Here is a 22,895-nt window from a genome sequence, read left to right as displayed (position 1 = left end):
AGTGGTGTTTAATTTGAAGTCAATCACTTTTTGAGATATTTTTTTATCTCGGATTTTTCACAGTTTTGTTTTAATTTTTATATTTCTAACTTGATTTATATTTCAGGTTTCTGTGGAATTTCATTCTTTAACTCTTTTGATCTAAATTTCACGGCGGATCTAGTTCCAGTGCTCGGATATGGCTGATGGAGAAAAAGGAGAGCGGGGTAAAACTGAAGGCAAGCGTGGACGGCCGCCTAAACGTCCTCGGGAGAATGACAGTCAGGATGATGATGGAACTCCCGAAAATTGGGAGGAGGAGGATGCTGCGGCTGAGGATGCTGGTGCAGGTGCCAATGCGAATGTGGAGTTGGCGTTGGGCGAGGTGGAGAATGACGTTGTGCCTGAAAGCATAAAAAAATATGTTAGGGCAATGTTGCAGGAGCATACGACTGTCAAAGGTCAGGTGGATAAGTTAACGGCGGCGAATAAACGGCTGGAGAATAAGGTGAAAGAGTTTAAGAACTCTGATGAGCATAAGAAGTTAGGTTATGATGTTGATTTGGCTACTATTAAGAAAAAGGTGGCGCAATTGCCAGTGGATGGGGATATTAGCGGTTTTTTGTATGAGACAAGTATGGGGGCTAGTGTATCTGCAGTCAAAGCGACGGGAGATGATTCGTTTAATACATCTTTCATTAATCGTTTGAGTGTGGAGGCTAAATTGGATTCTACAAATTTTGAGGCTAAAAGAGTGAAAAGTGCTCCTGGACATTTTAAGTTTTCGCAGATTGAGTTTTTGGGTCCTGTTGGGAATGGAAATTGGATGAATGTTCGTGAGAGTTGTCTGACCGAATATGAGAATCAATTGTTGGATATATTTCCATTAATTGAGGAAAGGGCTGAAGTGCTTAAGGCCTATAAAAAGGTGGCCGGCGGCAGTGTCAGTCAGCAGACTGTAGAGGGACAGTTTAAGGAGTTTTGTCTGGTAAGGGGTGTCAAGTGGGACAGTGATTTTGTGCGGGACGCTCCATTTTGGGATGGAAATATTGATTTTGAGGATTATTTTTTGTCCTTGTGGAGGGTTGCTCGGTTCGCAAAATTGGAGGATTCCATGCTTTTCAAGGATGTGTTGTACAATAGGATTTTTGAGTGCAAGGGAAAGAAAATGGGGAGGCTTATTACTCCGGAGGCTAATGCTTCCCTTAGTGCTTTAGGTTATTACCTGTTGATAAGGAGGTTGGTGATACCGTTTGCAGATACAGAATCGGCTACTGAATTCTTCTACGCCCTGAAACAAAAGAGTGGTCAGAATGTGGATGTGTTCTTTAATGAGAAATTACGGTTGTTTAGACTTATGCATCCTGGTCATATTTCTAAACAATCTTGGCGTGATTTTTATAACAATGTGGCGAAGAATTTAATGTTTACAGATTTAGCTAGAGATATGGCCAACTTTGTTGAATCTATGCATTACCTGGAGGATTATAGCTCATTCTTGACTTATTTGATTCGTAGAGGTCAACATTACATCAGCTGGGCTCGTTCTGGACACATTTCACCTGAAAATGTGACGTCATGTTATTCTCAGGCTATGGAAGGGTTGAAATTGGAAGAATCTAGGGAGGTGAAATCTAGGCCTGTGATTAGTGAGGTGCATGTATCCAATTTGGCTGACAGAACCGGGACTGGCGATAATAATGCTTGGATTGAGGGAAAGGATGATATCCCTTGGGATCAAGTTGAGAATGTGATTGGGGCTTTGAATTCGAAGGCTAAGAATATGATTTGTTGGTATTGCGGGAAAGAAGGACATATAGTGGCTGATTGTTGGCAGAAGAGGGATGGTAAGCCGCCTGCCCCTGATTCTCGCATAGGTAAGACCAAGGCTAAGTTCTTTCCGGTCAATAATGAAAAGGGAGAGGGGCCTGGAGTGCCTAATAATCGGGTGATACCTGAGCAGTTTCTGAAGAAATCAGTCAATCAGAGGGGGCCGGCTGTGGATTCTGAAAAAAGCAGAGATGAAAGACAATACGAGGCTATGATTGCTGAAATGGCTAGGTTCAATTATCAATATCCTATGTAGTAGTGTGATGATTGATTCGATGTATAAACCTTATTTTATATATTGTTTCTTTGTTCACATATATTATATCTAGGTTATATTAGTGTAATTGAGTTTTTAAGCTATGTAAAATTTGAAAATTTTTGCTGTTTTGTATTCGGATAATGGCTTTCAATGTTGTGAAGAAGTTTCTGTTTTTGTTAGTCAATGTGTGGAGGTGCTAGTAACTGTTAATGGGAACAATATATTATATAATACATTTAGTACAATTGTGTATAAAATTTGGTAGGTATCTAAATAAAGTTTTAATGAATATTAAACCTTTGAGGGGTACTTACTTGTGTTGCAAGGAGTTTGGTGTCTAGTCACGAGGGGCTGGTGTTCTGCAGGCTGTGCATGACATAATATGTTGATCAGTATGATGGCGGCTGGTGGATGGCGGAGGGCTGGCTGCTGTGTTGTAGATTGATGGCTTTGTATCTGAAATTTGAAGTTAATTAATTAAATATATACATTAATTATTTATAACATGACATTGAAATTTTAATCCGACAGAACGGTGGCAGAAGTTACTAGGGCTTTAAAGGGATCGTGAAGTCTTGAAGATAAAGAAAGAAAAATGTCTATTTGCGCGGATTTAGAGTTTTTGTACCAGGAGCTGATATTACAGTGGAGGAATTAGGAATTGTTGATACAGGAAATAATTTTAATTCTTTAATATCTAGAGAAATTTTTGATAAACATGAAATTGGTTTCTGTCCTGCTAAGTTATCAGCCTATTCGGTAGATTAAAAGAAAGTTAATATTATTGGATATGTTGAGTTAAAAGTTAGATTTGTGGGAACCAAGCTGTGTTTACAGGAATATTTTATGTACCTGAGGTAACAGGCAAGTTGGTGAATCTCCGTTCTGATTTCCTGAAGAAAAATAAAATTAATATTTGTTTGAAAGTGGATAAATTTGAATTTCATGGGGAATCTGTTCCTATTAATTCTTGTTTACAATAACAGGTAGTGGCTGAACCTACTCTGTCAGGGATAAAGGAGGAGTTAACGTAGTTGATGCGTCGATAAAACCTATTACCTTGCTTAAAAATGTGAAGATGGGGCACTGTTTTGTCATGGACAATCTGGATTCCACCTGCAAGAAAACAAAAAATGTGTTAAAGAAACCAGAAAAGTTGTCAGGACAGAAAATGCATGAGCGAGTACAGTTTATTATTCAACAATTGAAAATCCAGAATTGAAACCGAAGATTATTAAAATTTGCAACGCGCCATCCTTGTTTTGTGCTTTGATGGACAAGGTGTTATCCATTTCACTAGGGATGTATGGTTTCTGTATCAGTTACCTGGATGATTTGATTGTGTTTTCGGTTAGTCCAGAGGAGCATGTAGAACATTTGCAGACGTTGTTTCCGGTTCTCAGACAGGGCAACCTGGAATGGAATCTGGATAAGTGTGGTTTACTGACTAGAGAATGCCACTATCTGGAGCATATTATTAGTGCCGCCAGATTGAAGATGAATCCTTCATATTTGGAACGGATTAAGGATTGGGGCAAGCCTAAGACAGGAAAGGAGTTACAGAAATTTTTGGGATTCACTAATTATTACAAACGGTTAAGTTTGTTTTAATCATAATCTGCTTAGCTTATTTTCCAGGTATATATTTACGTGTCAGCTAGTTGATGCTAAGACTGAGACAGCAGTGAAGGCTATTTTGGAGAATTTTGTACCTATCTATGGTTTATTTTGGAGAATTTTGTACCTACCTATGGTTTATTTTGGAGAATTTTGTACCTACCTATGGTTTATTTTGGAGAATTTTTTACCTACCTATGGTTTATTTTGGAGAATTTTGTACCTACCTATAATTTATTTCGGGCTTTGAGATCTGACAGAGTTACAAAAAGGGGGTAATGAAAGGATTGGGGGTGGACACCGTTTTAGTTCCTTTCAAGAATCCAAATTTGTACGCAGCTTTAAGAGTAGACAAAAATCATGAAATATTTGGAAAAAAAAAAAAAAAAAAAAATTACCTGTGGCAACATTGGTGATTAACTGCTCCAAGAGCTCGAGGACAGGTTATTCGTTTTTTGGTCGTATTTGGAATTTCTGAAACATATGGAGGATATAATTAAGAGAATTTTAACAAATTCCAAACTATATTTGGAGGTTCAAAACAAACACAGAGTACAGAAGGAAGCATTAAGAGTGACGTGTCCAAGAAGTTACAGTCTTTCTACGGTGGGCCTTTTATTTTGGTCAAAAAGTTTTTGGATGCTTTGTATGAATTAGCGCCTTTTGGGAATCACCCCCTCCTTCAAGGGATTGAACATAAAAAAATATTATGTATCATTCAAGTCAACGTTGAATTCTGTTTTAAAGGGACTGTGTATGAAATATCTCCCTTTAAATATATGATGGCGGTTGAGTCTGTAGTACCTGTTTCTAAAGCTGGAACGAGTGTTGATGAGGTCAATTTTCCATTGGATTAGTTGTTTCCATTTGCTATCTTTGCCTGAAAAAGTGGTGACGATTAAAATGAGTGGGTCAGTAGCTAAATGGGATACAAAGAGGAGGTTAAATCTCAAGTAGGAGGTCCTGTGGTACATGTGCAGATTAATAAATATAAAAGTTTTATATATATGTTTATATAATGGAGATTCATTAAATTATTGTTTAATTATTTTAATAACAAATATGTGCTTATTAAGCTAGTAAGTTGGAAAGTTGATCTACAATAAAAGTTAAGTCCAGTTGATAGTTGGAACTGAGATTGTGAGCAATTAAATCATAATATCGAGTATAGTGGTAAACCATCAAAATCAGGTAAACATTTTTATTTTGTCTGGTTTTGGGAAATTGTCTTTTACATTTTTATGTGATGCTGAAATGTACCTGTATTAATGACAGAGTGGAATGGCAGAACTGTGAGATTCTGATTGTTCGGTTTTTGGGCTGGTTCACAACAGATCACAAGAAGATAGGTGTCATTTCAGTAAGTTTTGGGCTGTAGAAATTGCAAATATCACCTTGTTTATTATTTTTAATTTTAAATATGGCGTCTGAAGTCATGGTGGCCAAAATTGGTTGGCAATTTCTCCACATTTTTCATTAGGATTGGAGTAGGAGGAAAAATTGGCATTTTCAGATTTTTTTGATGGATTTGTATTATTTTATTCCTGAATAAAATAATAAATATTCCTGATGTGTTTTTGTGGGTTACATCAGCCAAGCTGAAATTTGTCCTGGATGCATAAAGTGGAGGAGAATAGTGTTTTATTGTTGCAGCTGACTTCTATATATCATCAAGTGGAAAGGATTGGTTTGTACATTTATTATGGTTGACTGATAGCTGGCAGCATTTTGTCATGGTGGTGATTGGCGCGGCTGGAGTGTGAAATTTTCTTGGTATTTTTCGATTTGTACCTTGGCATCCCTGACATAAAATTGATATGATGATTCTTATAATGTAATCTGTTTTAAATGTCGTCTTAAATATAAAAAATATTGAAATTGTAATTATCAGGAAAGATGGATGATAGAGAGAGACATCGGCTGGTTCCTGGTCGGTTGCAAGAGGAACACGAGAGGTCTTTAGAGAGGTTGGAGGATGGTAGGACCAACAGGCGGCGGGTGGTGTACAGAAAGGATGATAAGGCTGGTCCCAGTAGGGCTGGTCCCAGTAGAAGACAGCATAAGGATGGGCGGCAGGTGGTGTACAGAGTGGATGATAGGGCTGGTCCCAGTAGAAGACAGCATAAGGATGGGCGGCCCAGGTATGAATTTAATGATGAGTTTCTGAAGTTTCTGAAGAATAATGATGATATTGGCAACGACGGTTTGGAAGTGAATCTTGATGCATGGGACAGGTGGCCGAGCGGTCAAAGTGGTCTGGAGGAGGGCGAAGGAGGGTCAGGAAGAGGTGTGGCCAAGCGTCCTGCTGTTGGGTTAGATAATTTGGGTTCTAAAAATAAAAATTTGAGAGTAGAGGTGACATGTATTTTAAAGGTGGAAGCAGTAGTTCAACAGGTGGAAAATGCTTTGACAAGTCATGGGGCCAGTGTGAAGGGGGTTAATTTAGACATGTCACAGAAAGAGGCAGAAGTTCAGAGACATTTGACAAATATATTCAGCGAGATCAGGCGCAAAATAAGTAAAGATCTACCTGCTGTACCTTGGCAGCTGCAACAGGCTGGGAGTACTAGTGGGGCGGTGGCTGCCAGTGAGGTGATGGTGGTTCAGGGAGACGTTCCAGATATTGGTGCTGAGTTGGAGGTTCAGGCTTCAGTGCCTGCTGAAGAGGGTTCTGTAGCTGCTGCTGTAGATAATGCGGTAATGGCTGCTGATGTAGATTCAGATTAGTGAAGCCTTGACGGCGTCAGGAGGGGGAAAATGTAGTATAGTTCAGTTTTAAGTTTTGGCTTAAAAGTAGAAACATCATTTACTCTTTATTGCTCTGTAAAAGTTAAGAGCACATTTAAGAGAACTTTTAAGAGAACATTTAAGAGAACATTTATTTAGTTAGTCAGTTGATATTGAGAGTCCTAACACAGAACATTATCTGGTTTGGGTTCGAGTCTTTATTAAGACCAATACAGCTATTTACAGACATCCTACTACTTTAGCTAGTTTGCATAGGCAAATATTCTACCCCTTCAAAGTGCATAGTTAATTAATACATTGTATTAATTAAACAGTCAGTCATCCTGTTGCTTGGTGTCCTGATAATTAGACAGACAGCCATCCAGCTACTTCAGAGTTATATAGCTAATTAATACCTTTGTATTAATTAGACAGTCATCCTGCTACTTCAGAGTTATACAGCTAATTAATACCTTTGTATTAATTAGACAGACAGCCATCCAGCTACTTCAGAGTTATATAGCTAATTAATACCTTTGTATTAATTAGACAGTCATCCTGCTACTTCAGAGTTATACAGCTAATTAATACCTTTGTATTAATTAGACAGACAGTCATCCTGCTACTTCAGAGTTATACAGTTAATTAATACCTTTGTATTAATTAGACAGACAGTCATCCTGCTATTTCAGAGTTATACAGCTAATTAATACCTTTGTATTAATTAGACAGACAGTCATCCTGCTACTTCAGAGTTATACAGATAATTAATACATTTGTACTAGTTAGACAGACAGTCATCCTGCTACTTCAAAGTGCATAGTTAATTAATACATTTGTATTAATTAAACAGACAGTTATCCTGTTGCTTGGTGTCCTGATATACAGACAGACATCCTGCTACTTCAGAACTTTCCAGCTTTAAATAATCAGTAGTTTTGACTTATTAACATATTTAATCAATTATAAATAAAGTATCAATATATAATCTTATTTACTCAAAAACTGCATTTAATCCAATATAATAAATACTTAAAAATTTGTTTGCATTTTGAATTGAATATTAAGTCTACTCTATCATTAACTTATGTAAGTCTGTCTATATCACAAAACAAAGAAGTCAGTTTTGAAAAAAAAACTAATCATCCTCCAAAAAATGTATTTACGGGGCTACCGTGTTTATTATGTAGCTACGCCAAAATCTTAAGATGTTAGATGAAAAGGAACAGAGAATTGGATAGTAACAACAAGGGTGCTGTAGTATATTGTAGTAGATATAAAGAAACAACAAGGGTGCTGTAGTATATAGCAGTAGATATAGAGAAAGTCAAACAAGAATGATTGAATCCATAACTAAAGGGATAGTTTCACGAAATGCATTTGAACTGAATTTAGTGAACCTCATATTTTTTTGCTAGTTAATAGGTTAAACTATATTTATATGGCATATATTTGAAAGAATTTCAATTTTCTACCTCGTAGTTTTAGAATATTTAGACTTGAAAATCGTCTTTTTGTGATATATGCAATACATTTCAAAAAGACGATTTTCAAGTCTTGATATTTTAAAAAACTACGTGGTAGAAAATTAAAATTCTTTCAAATATATGCCATATAAATGCAGCTTAACCAATTAATCAGGAAAAAATATGCAGTTCACTAACTACCCCTTTATTTTATTTAAATTACATTCATGGATCTTAAGGTATAAGGCAATGGATAATTAACAAATCAACAGCGGGATCTAACAAATTATACAAAAGTACCCAAAGTCTTTTAGCCAACGAATGCTAGAACATGTGTGTATACTACTTGTAAAATTTACAGTCCCCTCCCTCTTTGAATAAACAATAAAAATTATAGTATTGTATTAAATCAGCTATCATAAATAAAAAAACTTCAATTAGATATAGAAATAATTCTAAGAATAAAATGTAATTCATGTGAAGATAAGGGTAACCTAAGCTGTATGAAACACAGCATTGCATGTTAAAAAGATGAGCGGTAGGGGGAAAGAGATTATTGTTTTCTAGCCAAAATTCAATCAGAGAAAAATATCTTGACCCAGGGATAGGGAACATTGAAAACAGAAAAAACAATTGATAAAACTTCCAAAAATATATTTTTTTAATAATGATAATTGTTAAGTGCTAATTGGTGGAAAAATTCAAAGCAATCAATGTAATATTTTTGTCTCAAAAAGTCAGGAATTTAAAGGGAAAAGACAATCCCCAATTTATGTTACACAAAATTATCCCTTAGATAGATTACAACTAGTGGTTGATACGTAAGGACACTCAACTCAATGAACCATCCAATTAAAATTCAATAAAAGTCCCCAAAGTTATTCAACCAACTAATAAGAAAAAGTTATTGTTAAACTTTGGGGACTATTGTATTAAACAGCCAAATGTCCCCTCCTTCCATGCAAAAAGTATTTTCTACTTGTTCTAATGTCAATTACATCAAGTTTTCTAGTTGCTAAAAACGCATCTCTAGATTGGTTACATAACTTAAAAAAGTAAATCTATTAAATATGTAGCAGGTAAGTTGGTTTTGGACTTGTCATGAGATTTGGCTGGAGAGAAATTTAATCTTTAATATCTGGGTGCTATTTCAATATTTTTAAAATCGAAGCTTTTCTATAATTAGGGTAGGTCCGTCCGTACGTCCGTCCGTCCGTCACGGATAGCTTTTTTCGTTAATTTAGACATGTTAATTTTGCATGGTGATTCCTTTAGTAGTTAGGTAGGATTTAGAAAGCGTAGCAACTCTATAATCATTACCAAAATGTCCGTACGTCCATTTTAAACATGTTGATTTTTTTACTTTTTTTTTAATAGCTTTTTTTGTTAATTTAGACATGTTAGAATTGTCCTATCGATTTCAAATTTTGCATGGTGATTCCTGTCATAGTTAGGTACGAGTTAGAAAGCGTAGCAACTCTATAATCATTACCAAAATGTCCGTACGTCCATTTTAAACATGTTGATTTTTTTTACATTTTTAACAACAAATTTGTATGTGACCTAATTATCCAATTGGTCTGATTTTTGGTATACTGATTCCTGGGACAACAAAGTACAATATTATAGGCGAAGCAACACTATAATCAAGTCCTAAAAATGTAAGTATGTCCATAATCATTATCCTGTAACAAGCAGTTTTTCAACAAATTTACTTACAATTTTGCTTTGACTCTTATACATTCGCATTCTGATTATTCAGTTCTGACATTATACAAGTGTTAATGTCTGTTTGTCCTACAGTTTCAGAGCTTCGCTTTTATTGATGTTGTCATCCTTGTTATATTATGCCTTACATATAATGACTTTCTAAATTGTTAATTTAATATCATTGCTACTATTTAAAGTAATCGTCCTTGTTATACTTTTGATAGATTAATCCACCTAATAGCTATTATGAAATGGAGTTATTATGTCAGCTATAATTAAATTATCAAATCTGAGTGGGAAATGGATTTTCTTTATCTTTCCAAAAGTTATAAAAATTATCTTGTTTTCCAAATCTTCCTGCCTATCTATCCATCTCTATCTCTATCTGTATAACTATCTCTTTCTATCTATCTATTAGTCTCTTTCTGTTTATCTATCTATCTCTTCCTGTCTATCTATCTATCTCATTCTATCCTAGCAATTTAATTACAGACATAATTCTTACTAATTCTTACCCTTTTTCCAGACAAACGAGCTATGGTCGGGTCGATGAACTGCCTGGACCGTTTCCAGTACTGCTACGGCGAAAACGGCTCCCACTTTCACGGCGGCGAACTGGCCCACGAACGGATACCGGAGGAGCAGAGCTCCGGTAGCAGCGGCAGCCGCCAGGGGTCGGACGAGTCAGAATCCCCGCGAAAAGTTATCCGTGAAATTATTGTCTAGAAAAATCCATGAACATTTATAAAAAAAAAATCCACGAAGCATTTCCTAAAAATGCCGCAATCTGTTTTTAATTCTTGCATGTCGTATTCCTTCAGAATTTATATACCGTAAGAAACATTAGTGAAATCAAAGACATATGAGTTGAACTATGTGTTATTTGACTAAAAAAACATACAAAAAGTGATTAAAACCAAATAAAATAAAATTAATAACAATTATATGTGAAAAAAATAAGCTTAGAGCACCGTGCACAATACTCAAAATATGTAAATTAAAACCATGTATTATTTTTAAGTGAAGTCCAATATAAAAATTTTGAATTGATTGATGGCCAAGCAACTCTATAATTTACTGTGTTGGTTTGTTTGTCTGTAATTGCCCTTTACACTATTTTGATATTCGTTTATGGTCTTTATGAAACTTTTAAACACCTTTGCTACTATTGGACGTAAACGTCCTCTTTTTGTTGAATTGTATTTAGAAAAAAATAGGCTTTTCTAACTGGTGACATAGACTTTCAAAATGTATTTTTAGAATTCCAAAGTTTTAAGTTTTAACAATTTTGTGTTTTCCCTAAGGTCTGTCAGATTTTGTGATGTATTAAATGTAGTTTTGATGTTAGTAAAGTGTTTGATTCTAATATGTAACTTGAACTTTTAGTTAATTAATTCATCTTTTTTATACAATTTTTTTTCTTTTATTAAAAACAATTGTGTATGTTTATTTAAAAATTTTCAGATAAAAATTTGATGCTGTAAGTATTGGTGCAAAAAATGGGGACGATTTCAAATTGATTTGACGGGGCTGGACTTTTTACGTCACAAGTGAAGGGAAAACCCCATCTCTTTTCTAGGGGGTTTCTTTCCCCCTTCCCTTTTCTTTCCCTTCACTTGTGACGTAAAAAAATCAGCCCCGTCAAATCAATTTGAAATTCGTCCCCATTTTTTGTACCAATACTTACAGCATCAAAAATTTTATTTGTTAAAAAACTAGTTTGCCTAACAATTCTATTTCTACTGTAGGAGTAAAGTTGTATACAAAAAAATATTTCTTCAAGTGAAATATCTCTCCCTGAAAAAAAAGATTATTTAATCAGACTCTCTAAGGCTACTAGGATAAATATATCTGTGTAAATAAGAAAAGGAAATAAAGGAAGATCTGATTATTGGGTTATCCCTTTTATAAATAAACATGGGAAGTCAGCTTTTATACTTTTCTGATTAACTTTAGCGAATCTTGACAACGGCCACTGCTATTTGTTAGGGGAGTTATAGGTTTCAAACTTCTATGTAACTTATTACGCTAAAATATAAGTATTTTTTAAGTTTAGGTAGAAGCTCTAATAAAAATCCCAATAATAGTTATTTATAGCATCGTATTATAGACAGCTATCCGCGGATATTAAAATGAAAAATTACTTGTTTTGTTAACCCCGATGGACCGATGGCCCAGGCTAATAAAACTGGTATTAATTTCATCATTTTTATTTTCGTGAAAAATTGTTACATGCTATACATGATTTTTCAGTATGGCTGAGAAACAGTTCTAATCAAGCGGATATCAATCGGTTTCGAAACCATGATAGTAAAAAGATTACCAAATTTATTATTGCATTTATGTAATAAGTTTTCTTGCCACAAAAATAATATATTTCATTATTAGAAAGGTTACTTATCTGAGAAATAGAAGGTTATAAAATAAAAAAAACTTATTGCACACTATCGAAGTATTAAAACAAGTATGACAACATCCATGAAAAAAAAAACATTTTTATGAAAAAAATATAAAATTTTTAGCAGTGCAACTATTCTATGATTTTTTTGTCTGGCCGCTTCTTAAAAATAAGTAAGATAACTATTTTTTGCAGATTCTTAATTTGTACAGTATATTTAAAATTGTCTTAAGCCCAAAATGTGCAAAAAATGATGTGTGCGTGTGTGTGTGTGTTTGCAAGGGTAAAAAGCCTTATTTACATAATATTGAATATTTTTTGTTGCAGTTTAAGCTAAAGTATATGTTTCACAAATGTTTCCAAAAAAAGCAATATTCATTTTCAATACATTAGAAATAACTATTTATCTTTTTTGTTTAAATGGCAAATAATCAAATAATGGGATGTGTTTCTAGGGTGTTTGTGTATGTTTTTCATGTTGGATTGTGTCAGCTGACTTATTATAGAGTAGTTCCGCTGCTTGGAAGATTTTTTTGCCAAATTTAATGAACACTTTAGGCTTATGTTGCTATACTATGCAAAAAATGAATTGATTACCTAGGAAATATAAAAAAAGGACTTTTAAGCATAATGCTCTTTATATGCTTAGCATCTCTACTAAAAATCTTCCTTTATTTTCCTAACTTATGATTTTGATTTTTAAAAAAATTAATAGAAATATTTAAATTCTTAATATGTCTTTCCAGCATGGCTTCGATACCGATTAATATCCGGTGGATTAGAACCAGTTTTCAGTCATTCTGAAAAATCATGTATAGCATCGTAATAGAGACAATCTTCCACTAATATTAAAATAAAATCATCAAAGGCATAATAGTTATGTTAGCCCAGGTCGTCAACCTCTAGGGTCTAACAAAACTGGTTTTGATATTATAATCTTTACTTTTATTATCCGTGGAGAGTTACGATGCGATGAATAACAATTCTAATTATAATTTACCTTAATTACCTACACAATTAATGCTTAATTTTGCTTCTTTATTTCACCTTATTTCGGCTGTGCATCGTATATAATCGAATCACATAAAGTCCTTAACAATGTACAAATTATTTCACCAATATTTCTTAAGCAGAAATTATGTTTTTTTGTGATTCGAGCTTATAGTAAAAGTTAGATTTTTGTAAAATCTAGTCAAATTTTATTTAAATTATTGTGTTTGCTTATTATTGTATTTTCAATGTATATAATATACATACATAAAAAGAGCTTTTTTGCTTGTATTTTTATTTCTTTATTGTCAAGAAACTTTTCACTTCTGTAATTTTTTTTTATTTTTCTTTAAATTGTAATAATTTTTCATTAAATATTATTTATTCAAATCTTATTTTTAACTTGCAAGATTAAATATTTTTGTAGTTTAAGATCTCAGTTTCTTGATATAAAATTGTAAAAAAAGTCCTCAATTGTTTGATAATTATCTTTTTATACATGGCAAAATAAATTATTCACCTCCATTATTGTTTTGTTTGTTTTATAGAATTAGTAGATAAGCCCCTAGAGGCTTTAAGGGATTAAGTCGATCCTACCCAACTTAATTTTAGTTTTAAGAAGAAAAAATTAATTTAAGCGGAGTATTTTTTTCTATTGGTGATTTCCTTTGTGAGGTTGGTGGTGATGACCACTTGGGGGGCTTGGTGACGCTTTATGTACAAGTTTTCTCCACGCTACCTTGAACATTCTCGTTTGAATTGCAGTGTAATGCGCTCAATTACCTAGTGTACTAAGTAAGTTAACACTCATTAGAAAACCAACTCTTTGATTGCACGACCTTTGTTTAGAAGTATTAACTGTGCATGGTAATGAGTTGCGCCTGCTTTGGGCCAAGGCATTCCCCCTGCTCTAACTATTTAACCCTCGCAAGTGACATAGCAGCAGTAGGAACTTTATTTAACGTCTTCAGTTATGACGCGGTGTTGAACTTTGAACGAGCATATGCGCTACCTTTGCCCCAAATTAGTTATAAATCTTCCAAGGACCTATATGAGAGTACTCTATAATTCACAATTCGTCTGTCTAACTGTCGGTATTTTCTTTTATGAATGGGGGCGGGATTTACCAACCAAAAAAAATTATTTCTTAGAGGTAAAATCTTATTATTTTTTAAAGAATTGGTGATTCCTTCGGCACCCCTAAATTCGTTTTTTTGTGGAGGGGGGAGGAGATAAATGCAACTTAACAACCCCCCCTTAAACGATATAGAGCAGTTTTACTTAACAATTCACAAGAAAATAAAAATATATGAATATCATTGCTGTAACTGATTATTATATGTTCTCTAAATTAGGAAAAATCCTTTAGGACGCCATTAGACAACCGTTCTACTTTCTAGCCATTTATTTTTTTAAAAATTATTTGGAAAGATTAAGTTTAGTTAAGGTCGTATAAACCAAATTATGATGATCAAATTACCCCATCTGTAGATTAGGATTGTTTTGTTGTAAAACAAAAGTAAAACGCTGCTAGTATGTACCAACCTATCGATATTTATAAACCTCTAGATAGCTGTAATATTATAATTTAGTCCAGTGTGTCCCCTACCCCCCCCCCCCCCACTTCTGCTGTGATAACTTGATAATATGTTGACATTATAGCCAACATTAAGAAATATGAGTTGAAAATGCAGAGGATTTTTCTTCAACTGGCAAAATAAATGATTATAGACTAATTATTTAGAAAATTATTCTATTATCATTATTTTTCTTAATCCTTATAATAATTCTGGTTAATCCTTACAATAACAGATGGGATTTTTGTAGAAGAGCATAGCAGCTACTCTATAATTCATACAGTTAGGAGGTTCAAACCACTTTTATAGAAGCAGAAATATAATACACGGCTTTGACCACTATTTAAAATATTATGTAACTTGACAAAGTGTCTAAAAAATCAGCCATGTGACGTCATAAAAAAGAGGGATTATCCATCTTTTTTTAAGGGTTTTCTTTCCCACTTCTCATCTCCCTTATTTTATGACATTGCTGAGACTCATTGTCCAGTTACGAAGGTTATGTATTTCACCTCTCTTGTTAATGATATCATCAAGGCCAATATGGTTTTTGTAATCTACCATTCCACTTTCAATAAAAATTGGAATGGTACAATGATGTTTACACATTTTCATTTCTTTAACATTTGTTAACATAATGCATAATAAGTTTGTTTTTGCTGCGCTATTATAAATTTCATATTCCTTGTTATTTACTATGAATAATTATTGTTCTGATGATAACCTAACTAATTATGGAAAGTTATTAAAACAAATGAAGATTTACATATTGTTACTGAAAAGGATTATTATAATGAGAGAAAAAATAATTGGTTAGTTGGTTTTTACACTAAAAAAATTAATGAACGGAAGGGGTAGTTTTGTAAATCATGATGGAAGTTATGTTCATGAAAAGTTATTTAATCAAATGGAGATTTATATATTGTTACTGAAAAGGATTATTATAATGAGAGAAAAAATAATCTATTTGTATTTTTGACCTTGCCATAGCCTTCGCTACAAACTCGGGGTATTTTTCATTTTTTTTTTGGGGGGGGGAGGGTTGGGGGTGTCCCGACCCCCTTGAAAATAGTTATAAACCTTCCCGGGACCTATGAGAAGCTACCCTGTAAAGGAGAACCCGATCCGTTCAGCGGTTAGCGAGAGCCTTCGCTACAAACTCGGGGTATTTTTCATTTTTTTTTTGGGGGGGGGGGGTTGGGGGTGTCCCGACCCCCTTGAAAATAGTTATAAACCTTCCCGGGACCTATGAGAAGCTACCCTGTAAAGGAGAACCCAATCGGTTTAGCGGTTAGCGAGATCCTTTGCTACAAACAAACAGACAAACAAACAAACATCGTTCTACTTTGTATTATAGATAGTAGTAAATGAAAATAACATTTTATTGGTTTACCTAATTGTAATAGATTTATAATGTTTCTACTTGCTTAGCAAAATCCTAAATTACTAAAGATAGAGTATGGACGTACGGATAGACAATAGTTAAATAGTTTATGTGCCGCAAAAATATGAAAATAGTAAAAATAATTTACAATTTCCTTATCAACTAGTAAACAGTACATTTATATATTAGAACAAGGATGACATCATTTATAACAGAGTAGCTAAACAGAATGATAATCGTACAAACAAGTTAAAAAAAGATAGAATGTCAGCGCTTTTATATTGTAAAAAGAATTTTTTATTTAGACATAATCATGGTTCTCATTTACTATGGGAAGGTTTATAACTATTTTGGGGAGTGGTACCATCATCGTCCAAACAGTAATAATTCCCTAGAAAAAAATAACCCCCCTCCAAAAAAACGAAAAAAGAATTAAATTTCTTAAGAAAACTAAAATTGAAAAACTCTTATAACATCCCTCCCCCCCCCCCCCACCAACTCATAGAAATACCTATTTTGAAAGAATGTTTGATCGTCGTAATGACGTTAATAACACAAGGTACCAATATATTACCAAAAATCTAACAGACAAAACTATTATATTTTAGCTAGGATTCCAAAAAGATATCTATATATTACATTTATTAGGAAAACCTATTTATTTCCCTCCCAATTTACAGAAGGGATCAATTTTAGAAAATGGATCAGTCCTCAAAAAGAAAATATTAGGATATTTTTCTTAGCAAAACCTGTACACAATATAACCTAATATAAAGTAATTAAACAAAAAACAAAAGCTTCCAGCTTTCTGCTATCCTTACTTTCATTATATTTATTGTTAAAAATTGCCCTTTGATAAAATTACATAAGTCTTGAATTGATAAAAAAAAACCGGACATTTATGTTCTGATTAATAATTACCTAAAATACTGTCTAATAATGCATTTGTTTGTTTAAACTAAACTATGTTTTAAAACTGAACCAATACTTAATAAATATAAAAAATACAAATACTAAACAAAGATATTACACAGCTGGGAATATAGATTAACCCCTGGTTACTCGTCCTAGCGTAACACTTGTAGCATCGTGGGGAATAAGTGATGGGTTCGAATCTCGGACTGCTGAATGTCATTAATAGTATGATTTGTGGTGTAGAACTGACCCAAAACAAGTGAAACGCACTGCCTTGGACTTCCAGATGAAGAACGTGCAATTGAAAACTTGGTTGTCTGCAATAAATAGGATGTTAGTAGCTAAGGACCAACGTTATGGAGGGTAAGGTATTCCAAGATTAAATGTATAAGTATAGGTGTATAACCCAAACAACTTCCTGGCGTAAGTGTTGGGGACCTTTTTCGTGTGCTAGCAAATTACATTCCGCTATTTTTTAGCGACTTGGCTGGGTTGATATTTCCGACTCTATTGACTGATATTCAAATACCCAATTATAAGTCGGAACATGAACCCTTGTGTGGAGAGTTACATATAGCTTTACTTTAATATTCTAATAAGTTATAATAAAGACATTATTAGTCGTATAAGTAATCAGAAGTCCACTCATTTAACATACTGTAACACACGTTCAATAAAGAAATTGATACCTTTTACCAGAAACAAAATGACATATCTTCATTTCTTTACCATAAAAGTTTGAGATTAAGAGGGAGATAAAAAGGAAGAATAAGAAAGAGTGTTTTCAAAGTTTGCATGATGGTTCCTATAACAATTAGGTACGATTTGGTAAGAGTTGCAACTCTATAATCGTTACTAAAAAGTCCGTACGTTCACTTATCTTAAAACATTATGATTTTTAACTTTTTGACAACAAAATATTGTGTAATATAATTATACTATTTAGCTGATTTATGGATTAATAATTCCTAGAACAACAAGGTACAATATTCTGAGCGAGGCATCGCTATAATAAAATCCTTAAAATGAAAGTATATTGCAATATGAAGATTTAAGTTCTAATAAAATTGAAGAAAAAAACACTTGTACATAGTATCACTGTACAAAATTGGACCCTGAATTTGCCATTCATGTGAAAGATAGATAACAAATAAGAGAAAGAAAGAGGATTTATCGTTTACATGAACAATTTACTTATCAAGGGTTTCTATAAAGATATGAAATGAGAAATTTTGATATATTGTTTTGGGGAACTTTGGGGTGTAGTAATAGGAAAATGAATGCATAAACGTCCAATGGTGGGGGTAAGGGGGTGTTAATCCCCCTTAAACTTTGAAACCCTTCTTTTTACCCCCTAAAAATACATTAGATTAATCCCCTCAAACGGTTTAAATTATAAAGCTTGGACGTTTTCTTCCAAAGCCTTTTTTGTGTGGTTTGTTGCTCTTTTAATCTATGATGTTATTTTAATAACTTAAGGTAACTGTCATAATCCTTATACTAACGTAACAGGATGTTTGTGTGTCTGTACCGAAGGATCTCGCTAACCGCTGTACCGATCGGGTTCTCCTTAACAGGGTAGCTTCTCATAAGTCCCGGGAAGGTTTATAACTATTTTCTTCGGGGTTAGACACCCCCAAAAATGAAAAATACCCCCCCCCCCTCAAAAAAAATTTTACGTTTTTTAAATAAAATTAAAAATTATGAGGGGGGCACCCCCCCCCCCAAAAAAAAAAAAAAAAATTCCACCCCAAAAATATTTTTTTAAATTTTTCTTCTAAAATCTAAAATAAGATGGTTATCAAATTCGACTCCCCCCTCCTCATGTGCCCCTAGGGGCGTAGCCGCTAGTGATATGATAAAGTCATAATGTCAACAATAGCTAGCTTTTTTAACAGTAATAGAATTCAGTTATGGCTTATTTTATAGAAATTAATCACCCAATTATTAAAACACAAATATTTCTGCCTTTTTGAATCGTAATTTAATAATCTTTAATTTACCTATTCCTATATTTCTGAATAGAAGTGCTAGCGAGAAAACAAATGTTTATATTTGGGTGTCCATACGAAATAAACAAAAATAACCCCTCTTATAAAATTCTTGTTTAAATTCATTGGTAAAAAAATTTGACACTGAAAACTATGCCAACTTAAAAACAAGTCCCCAAACTTTAATCCAACGAATGAGATCTCGTGTTTATCAAGCTTTTGGAACCAATAGGATTTATAGCCAAACTCAACTTTTTAAAAACATAAGCTTCTAAAAATCCGTATGAAGATTCTCAGGAACGTAGATCTTCTACTTGTCTATCCTTGAGTATTTAATAAAGTTTATCATATTTTTGTGCATCGCTATTAAGATATTGTCATCCTTGTTACTTTACATAAAGTACTTTTAGAACTGAATTTACTTGAAGCTTTTTATAGTGCCTATAAAAAATGACGTCATAATGGCCTACCATTCGTTAATTAAAATGTATACTGGCCTTTCATTGGTAATTTAGTCTGTGTATTGGCCTATTATTGGTTAATTGTATTATTTGACGTCATTGACATTTCTAGGTACTATAAAGAGCATCAATTTACTTTCGTTGTTTTGTATGAAACTATTTTAGTTTTTTACCTCATATTGCAAAAAAAAAAATTTATGAGTTTTGAGTAAATTGGAAATTGGGCGTGAGAGTAATTTTTCAAAACAAGGATGGAGCTCAATGTGGAAATGATACTTGAAAATAGATGAAGAAAACGTGTTTTTGGTTAGGCATCATGTCCCCTCACTCCATGGTTATTGGTTGATTTATGGTCACGTGAAAAAGTATCATTCAAGATTTGCAAACGATTCATTCACCACTAAGATTCCAGCAATGGATATAGAATATACGTGGATACTATGACAAGGGAAAATTGTCGTCAATTTAGGTTGCTAACATCACTTATTGTTCAGTTCGTTGATCGATTCCGTTATTTTAGCCAGCTACAAGTTCCACTATATTAGAGTACATAATCATGAGCAAAAGGACCGGCCCTAATTGAAGAAAAGAAAAATCTTAGAGGAATTTAAAAATTTGATCAAAATAATAGTGTTATATTTTATTTTTCACATCAACAATTGGTTATGATTAACATTGTCCTTGTTTAGGGTTTGGGATATGCCTAGTTTGCACTTGCAATTTTGATGATGTCATCCTTGTTAAACTCCTAAATGCGGTTTTGGTAACGGTGGCCAATATTTACTTACAAGATTTATAATTTACATTTCTCGATTAGGGACTAACTTTAAAGGCTTTCATTGAATTTTTATTGGTTGGTGTCCAAACGTTTCAACCACTAATAGTGTTTTACAGAAGGGGTAATTTTGTAATCATTGGGAGTGTACATCCATTTATCTACTAGTGTCTAATCCCTTTAAATCCCTAGTTTCTAACACATATTAGACAACCCACCCATCGTTTATATGCGATGCTACTCAATAATTTCCTTTGTCTGATCGTAGTAACGCTTTGGGGGGAAATGTTATTTTCTCAGCTGCTATTCAAAATCGACAGCTGATTTATTTGTGAAGATTACCTTTACTAATGAGCAAAGCATTCCGTATTTAATTTACTTTGTTCGTTGGTCTGTCAGTCATGCTATAGAATGTTAATATAAAAAAAAGGTAAAATACGTGAGAAAGGTTTCTTTTTTCCCCTCTAATATATGTATTATCTTGTTTATGGTAGTTTCTCTAGGGATATATGTTTGAAAGGGGTAGTGACTAACCTACCCCTCTTCCCTCAATAATAGCTAAAAATTGCTTAGAACTTATGTATATACAGCCATTCTAAAAATGCATATAAATTATTTTTTTTCTATAATGGACTGTTCAAATTGTATAAATCTTGAAACCAATTGTTATCGGCCGTGGTATCATATCCAGTATAATTTGTAGAGTAAACAATACTTACAACTTTCAATTTAAAAAGGTCACGAAATCATAAATATGGGAATAATCCTCGTAACTTGAAAAGTGCCATCTTTAATCCTGGGAAGGTGGGCTTTAATATAAAGCCATACAAAAATCATTTCAATATGAAAATAATGTATGTATGTCCGCTAAGATCCTGTAAACGGCTTGACTGATGATTTTATGTCCATGGATCTAAAGTTATAAGACAATGGTCGATAAATTGATGTCCATCCCAAATGATGATACACAAATTATCCCTTCTGCAGATAAAATTCGAGGTTGAAACTTTTGGACACTCAACTTAATGAAGCAACCAATAGCAATTCAATAAAAGTCCCCTAGGTTGTTAAGCAAACGAACTAGAAAATATTATTATAAAACTTTGGGACTAATGTAATAAACCGCCTAATGCTCACCCGCCCTCAACTTATTATTGTAAAAAAAAATGGGCGGAAGGGCGGGGTGGTATATTTAGACACAAATGAAATATATGAGGGAATTACCTACAAATAGTTTGCAGGGGTATTTAACCAACACTGTATTTAGCAGTACAATAACTTTTACATTTTTATACGTGTTTTATCATAAACTTTTCCTTTAAGATTTAATATAGAATATTTGTGGAGGGGGGAGGGGGTGTTACTTTAATCACAAAACTCAAGTTTGAAAGAAAAATTTAGGTCCAACATAAGGAAAAAGGATAAGAGGATGAATACTCACCCCTTTTTCATGGTAAAATACTACTTCCCCATCCCTAAATTTAGAAGCAGACGAAAATCAAAAACCGCCCAGGGCTTTTTGTAAGTCAATCATAAATAATAATGTGAATAAAAAGAAAAGCGATATTTAGCAAACAGCCGTGGGCGGTCAGAATCAGCTGAATGTTCATTATGAAAAAAATTTCCTCCTTTTTAGAAATAGAAGGATTCATCTTTCATGAACAAATTTTTTTAGAATAAAAATAAAATTCTATGTAATTTTTAATTAAAACATTAAAACGACAATATCTAATCTAATATTCTTGCCCTAAATATGAAAATAGTAAAAAGTAAAAAAAATATTTTTTTTAATAATTTTTAATCCTCCCATTTGAAAAAAAGTGGAATAGCAATAAATTTTAGCGCTAAGTAGGCCTCTAGGCCCACTGCCTATTTTCGTCTTCTAGTTGCTTCGATTCCTCTCTTTTATTTTTTTCTCTATGAGGTCCAACCTCCCCCCCCAACACCCACACAAATGTACAACAAAGCCTAGTAAGTACTAGGACTAATAACAGGCTTTTCTGATATTCGAATACTAATAAATCCTGATAGAGGAAAAATTAATTATTCTTCGTATGTTGATTATTTAGTTTATTAAAAAGTAAATTCAAAATCAAATATATATGTAAAATTATATTCTATATTAAAACCTTAGTTTGGCTCCGATTCCATAAATGTTTTCATTCCTGATAAAGGGTGTGCAAAAAAAATGCGGACATATTTAAAATTGAAATTGCGCGGCTTGTGTTAATAGTAGAAAAATGTTACGCATATCATTAGAACCGCTAGGAAGTCTATTTTTTGGAAATATAAAAATGATTCCTCTGCTACGTATAGTTACGGAGCTACGTGTTAAATTGTCCCAACTGATGTAAAACTTGACTTGCGAGTAAATCATAAAAGATTAAATTAAAGGGTATGCAAATAAAAATACATACATTTTTAAAATTCTAATTGCTCAGCTTGTGTTAATGGTAGATAAATGTTTTGCATACCTATGGAATCACTATAAACTCTATTTTTTGGAAATATAAGAACCATTCATGTGCTACGTATAATTTATGAGCTATGTGGTAGAATCTCCCAACTGACTTAAAACTAAAAAAAAAAAATTTTCCACTTTTCTCACAAGTTTTAAAGCAGTTTGGACATTTTACCACATCGCTCCTAAACTATACGTAGCACAGGAATCGTTTTTATATTTCCAAAAAATAGACTTCCTAGCGGTTCTAATGATATGCGTAACATTTTTCTACTATTAACACGTTCCGCGCAATTTCAATTTTAAAAATGTCCGCATTTTTTTTGCACACCCTTTATATAGCAAAAAGTTCTGA

General features: G+C 33.2%; 1 protein-coding gene and 1 long non-coding RNA gene across 2 annotated transcripts in view; one reads left to right on the top strand and one right to left on the bottom strand.

Moving 5' to 3' along the window:
• The window catches only part of LOC145328196 (cell adhesion molecule Dscam1-like), a 162,536-nt gene extending 149,878 nt beyond the window's left edge, over window positions 1-12,658 (top strand). Inside the window, exon 32 of the mRNA XM_080171789.1 lies at window positions 10,115-12,658. Within this exon, the coding sequence (XP_080027915.1) occupies window positions 10,115-10,314 (200 nt within the window). The 3' untranslated portion in view covers window positions 10,315-12,658. The remainder of the gene's footprint in view (window positions 1-10,114) is intronic.
• Window positions 1,457-5,047, bottom strand: LOC145328194 (uncharacterized). The gene is made up of 9 exons (XR_013882389.1): window positions 4,946-5,047; window positions 4,490-4,565; window positions 4,084-4,159; window positions 3,395-3,481; window positions 3,128-3,184; window positions 2,921-2,961; window positions 2,383-2,524; window positions 1,935-1,985; window positions 1,457-1,541 (listed from the first exon to the last, which is right to left on the bottom strand). It is a non-coding gene; the product is annotated as an uncharacterized LOC145328194 (long non-coding RNA).
• Window positions 12,659-22,895: the final 10,237 nt, after the last annotated feature.

The sequence above is a fragment of the Acartia tonsa genome, chromosome 9 (genome assembly GCF_053477335.1).
Source record: "Acartia tonsa isolate MP-2025a chromosome 9, ASM5347733v1, whole genome shotgun sequence".
Lineage (NCBI taxonomy): Eukaryota > Metazoa > Arthropoda > Copepoda > Calanoida > Acartiidae > Acartia > Acartia tonsa.
Note: the sequence above shows the minus strand (reverse complement) of the source record. Positions and strands in the feature narration are given on the sequence as shown.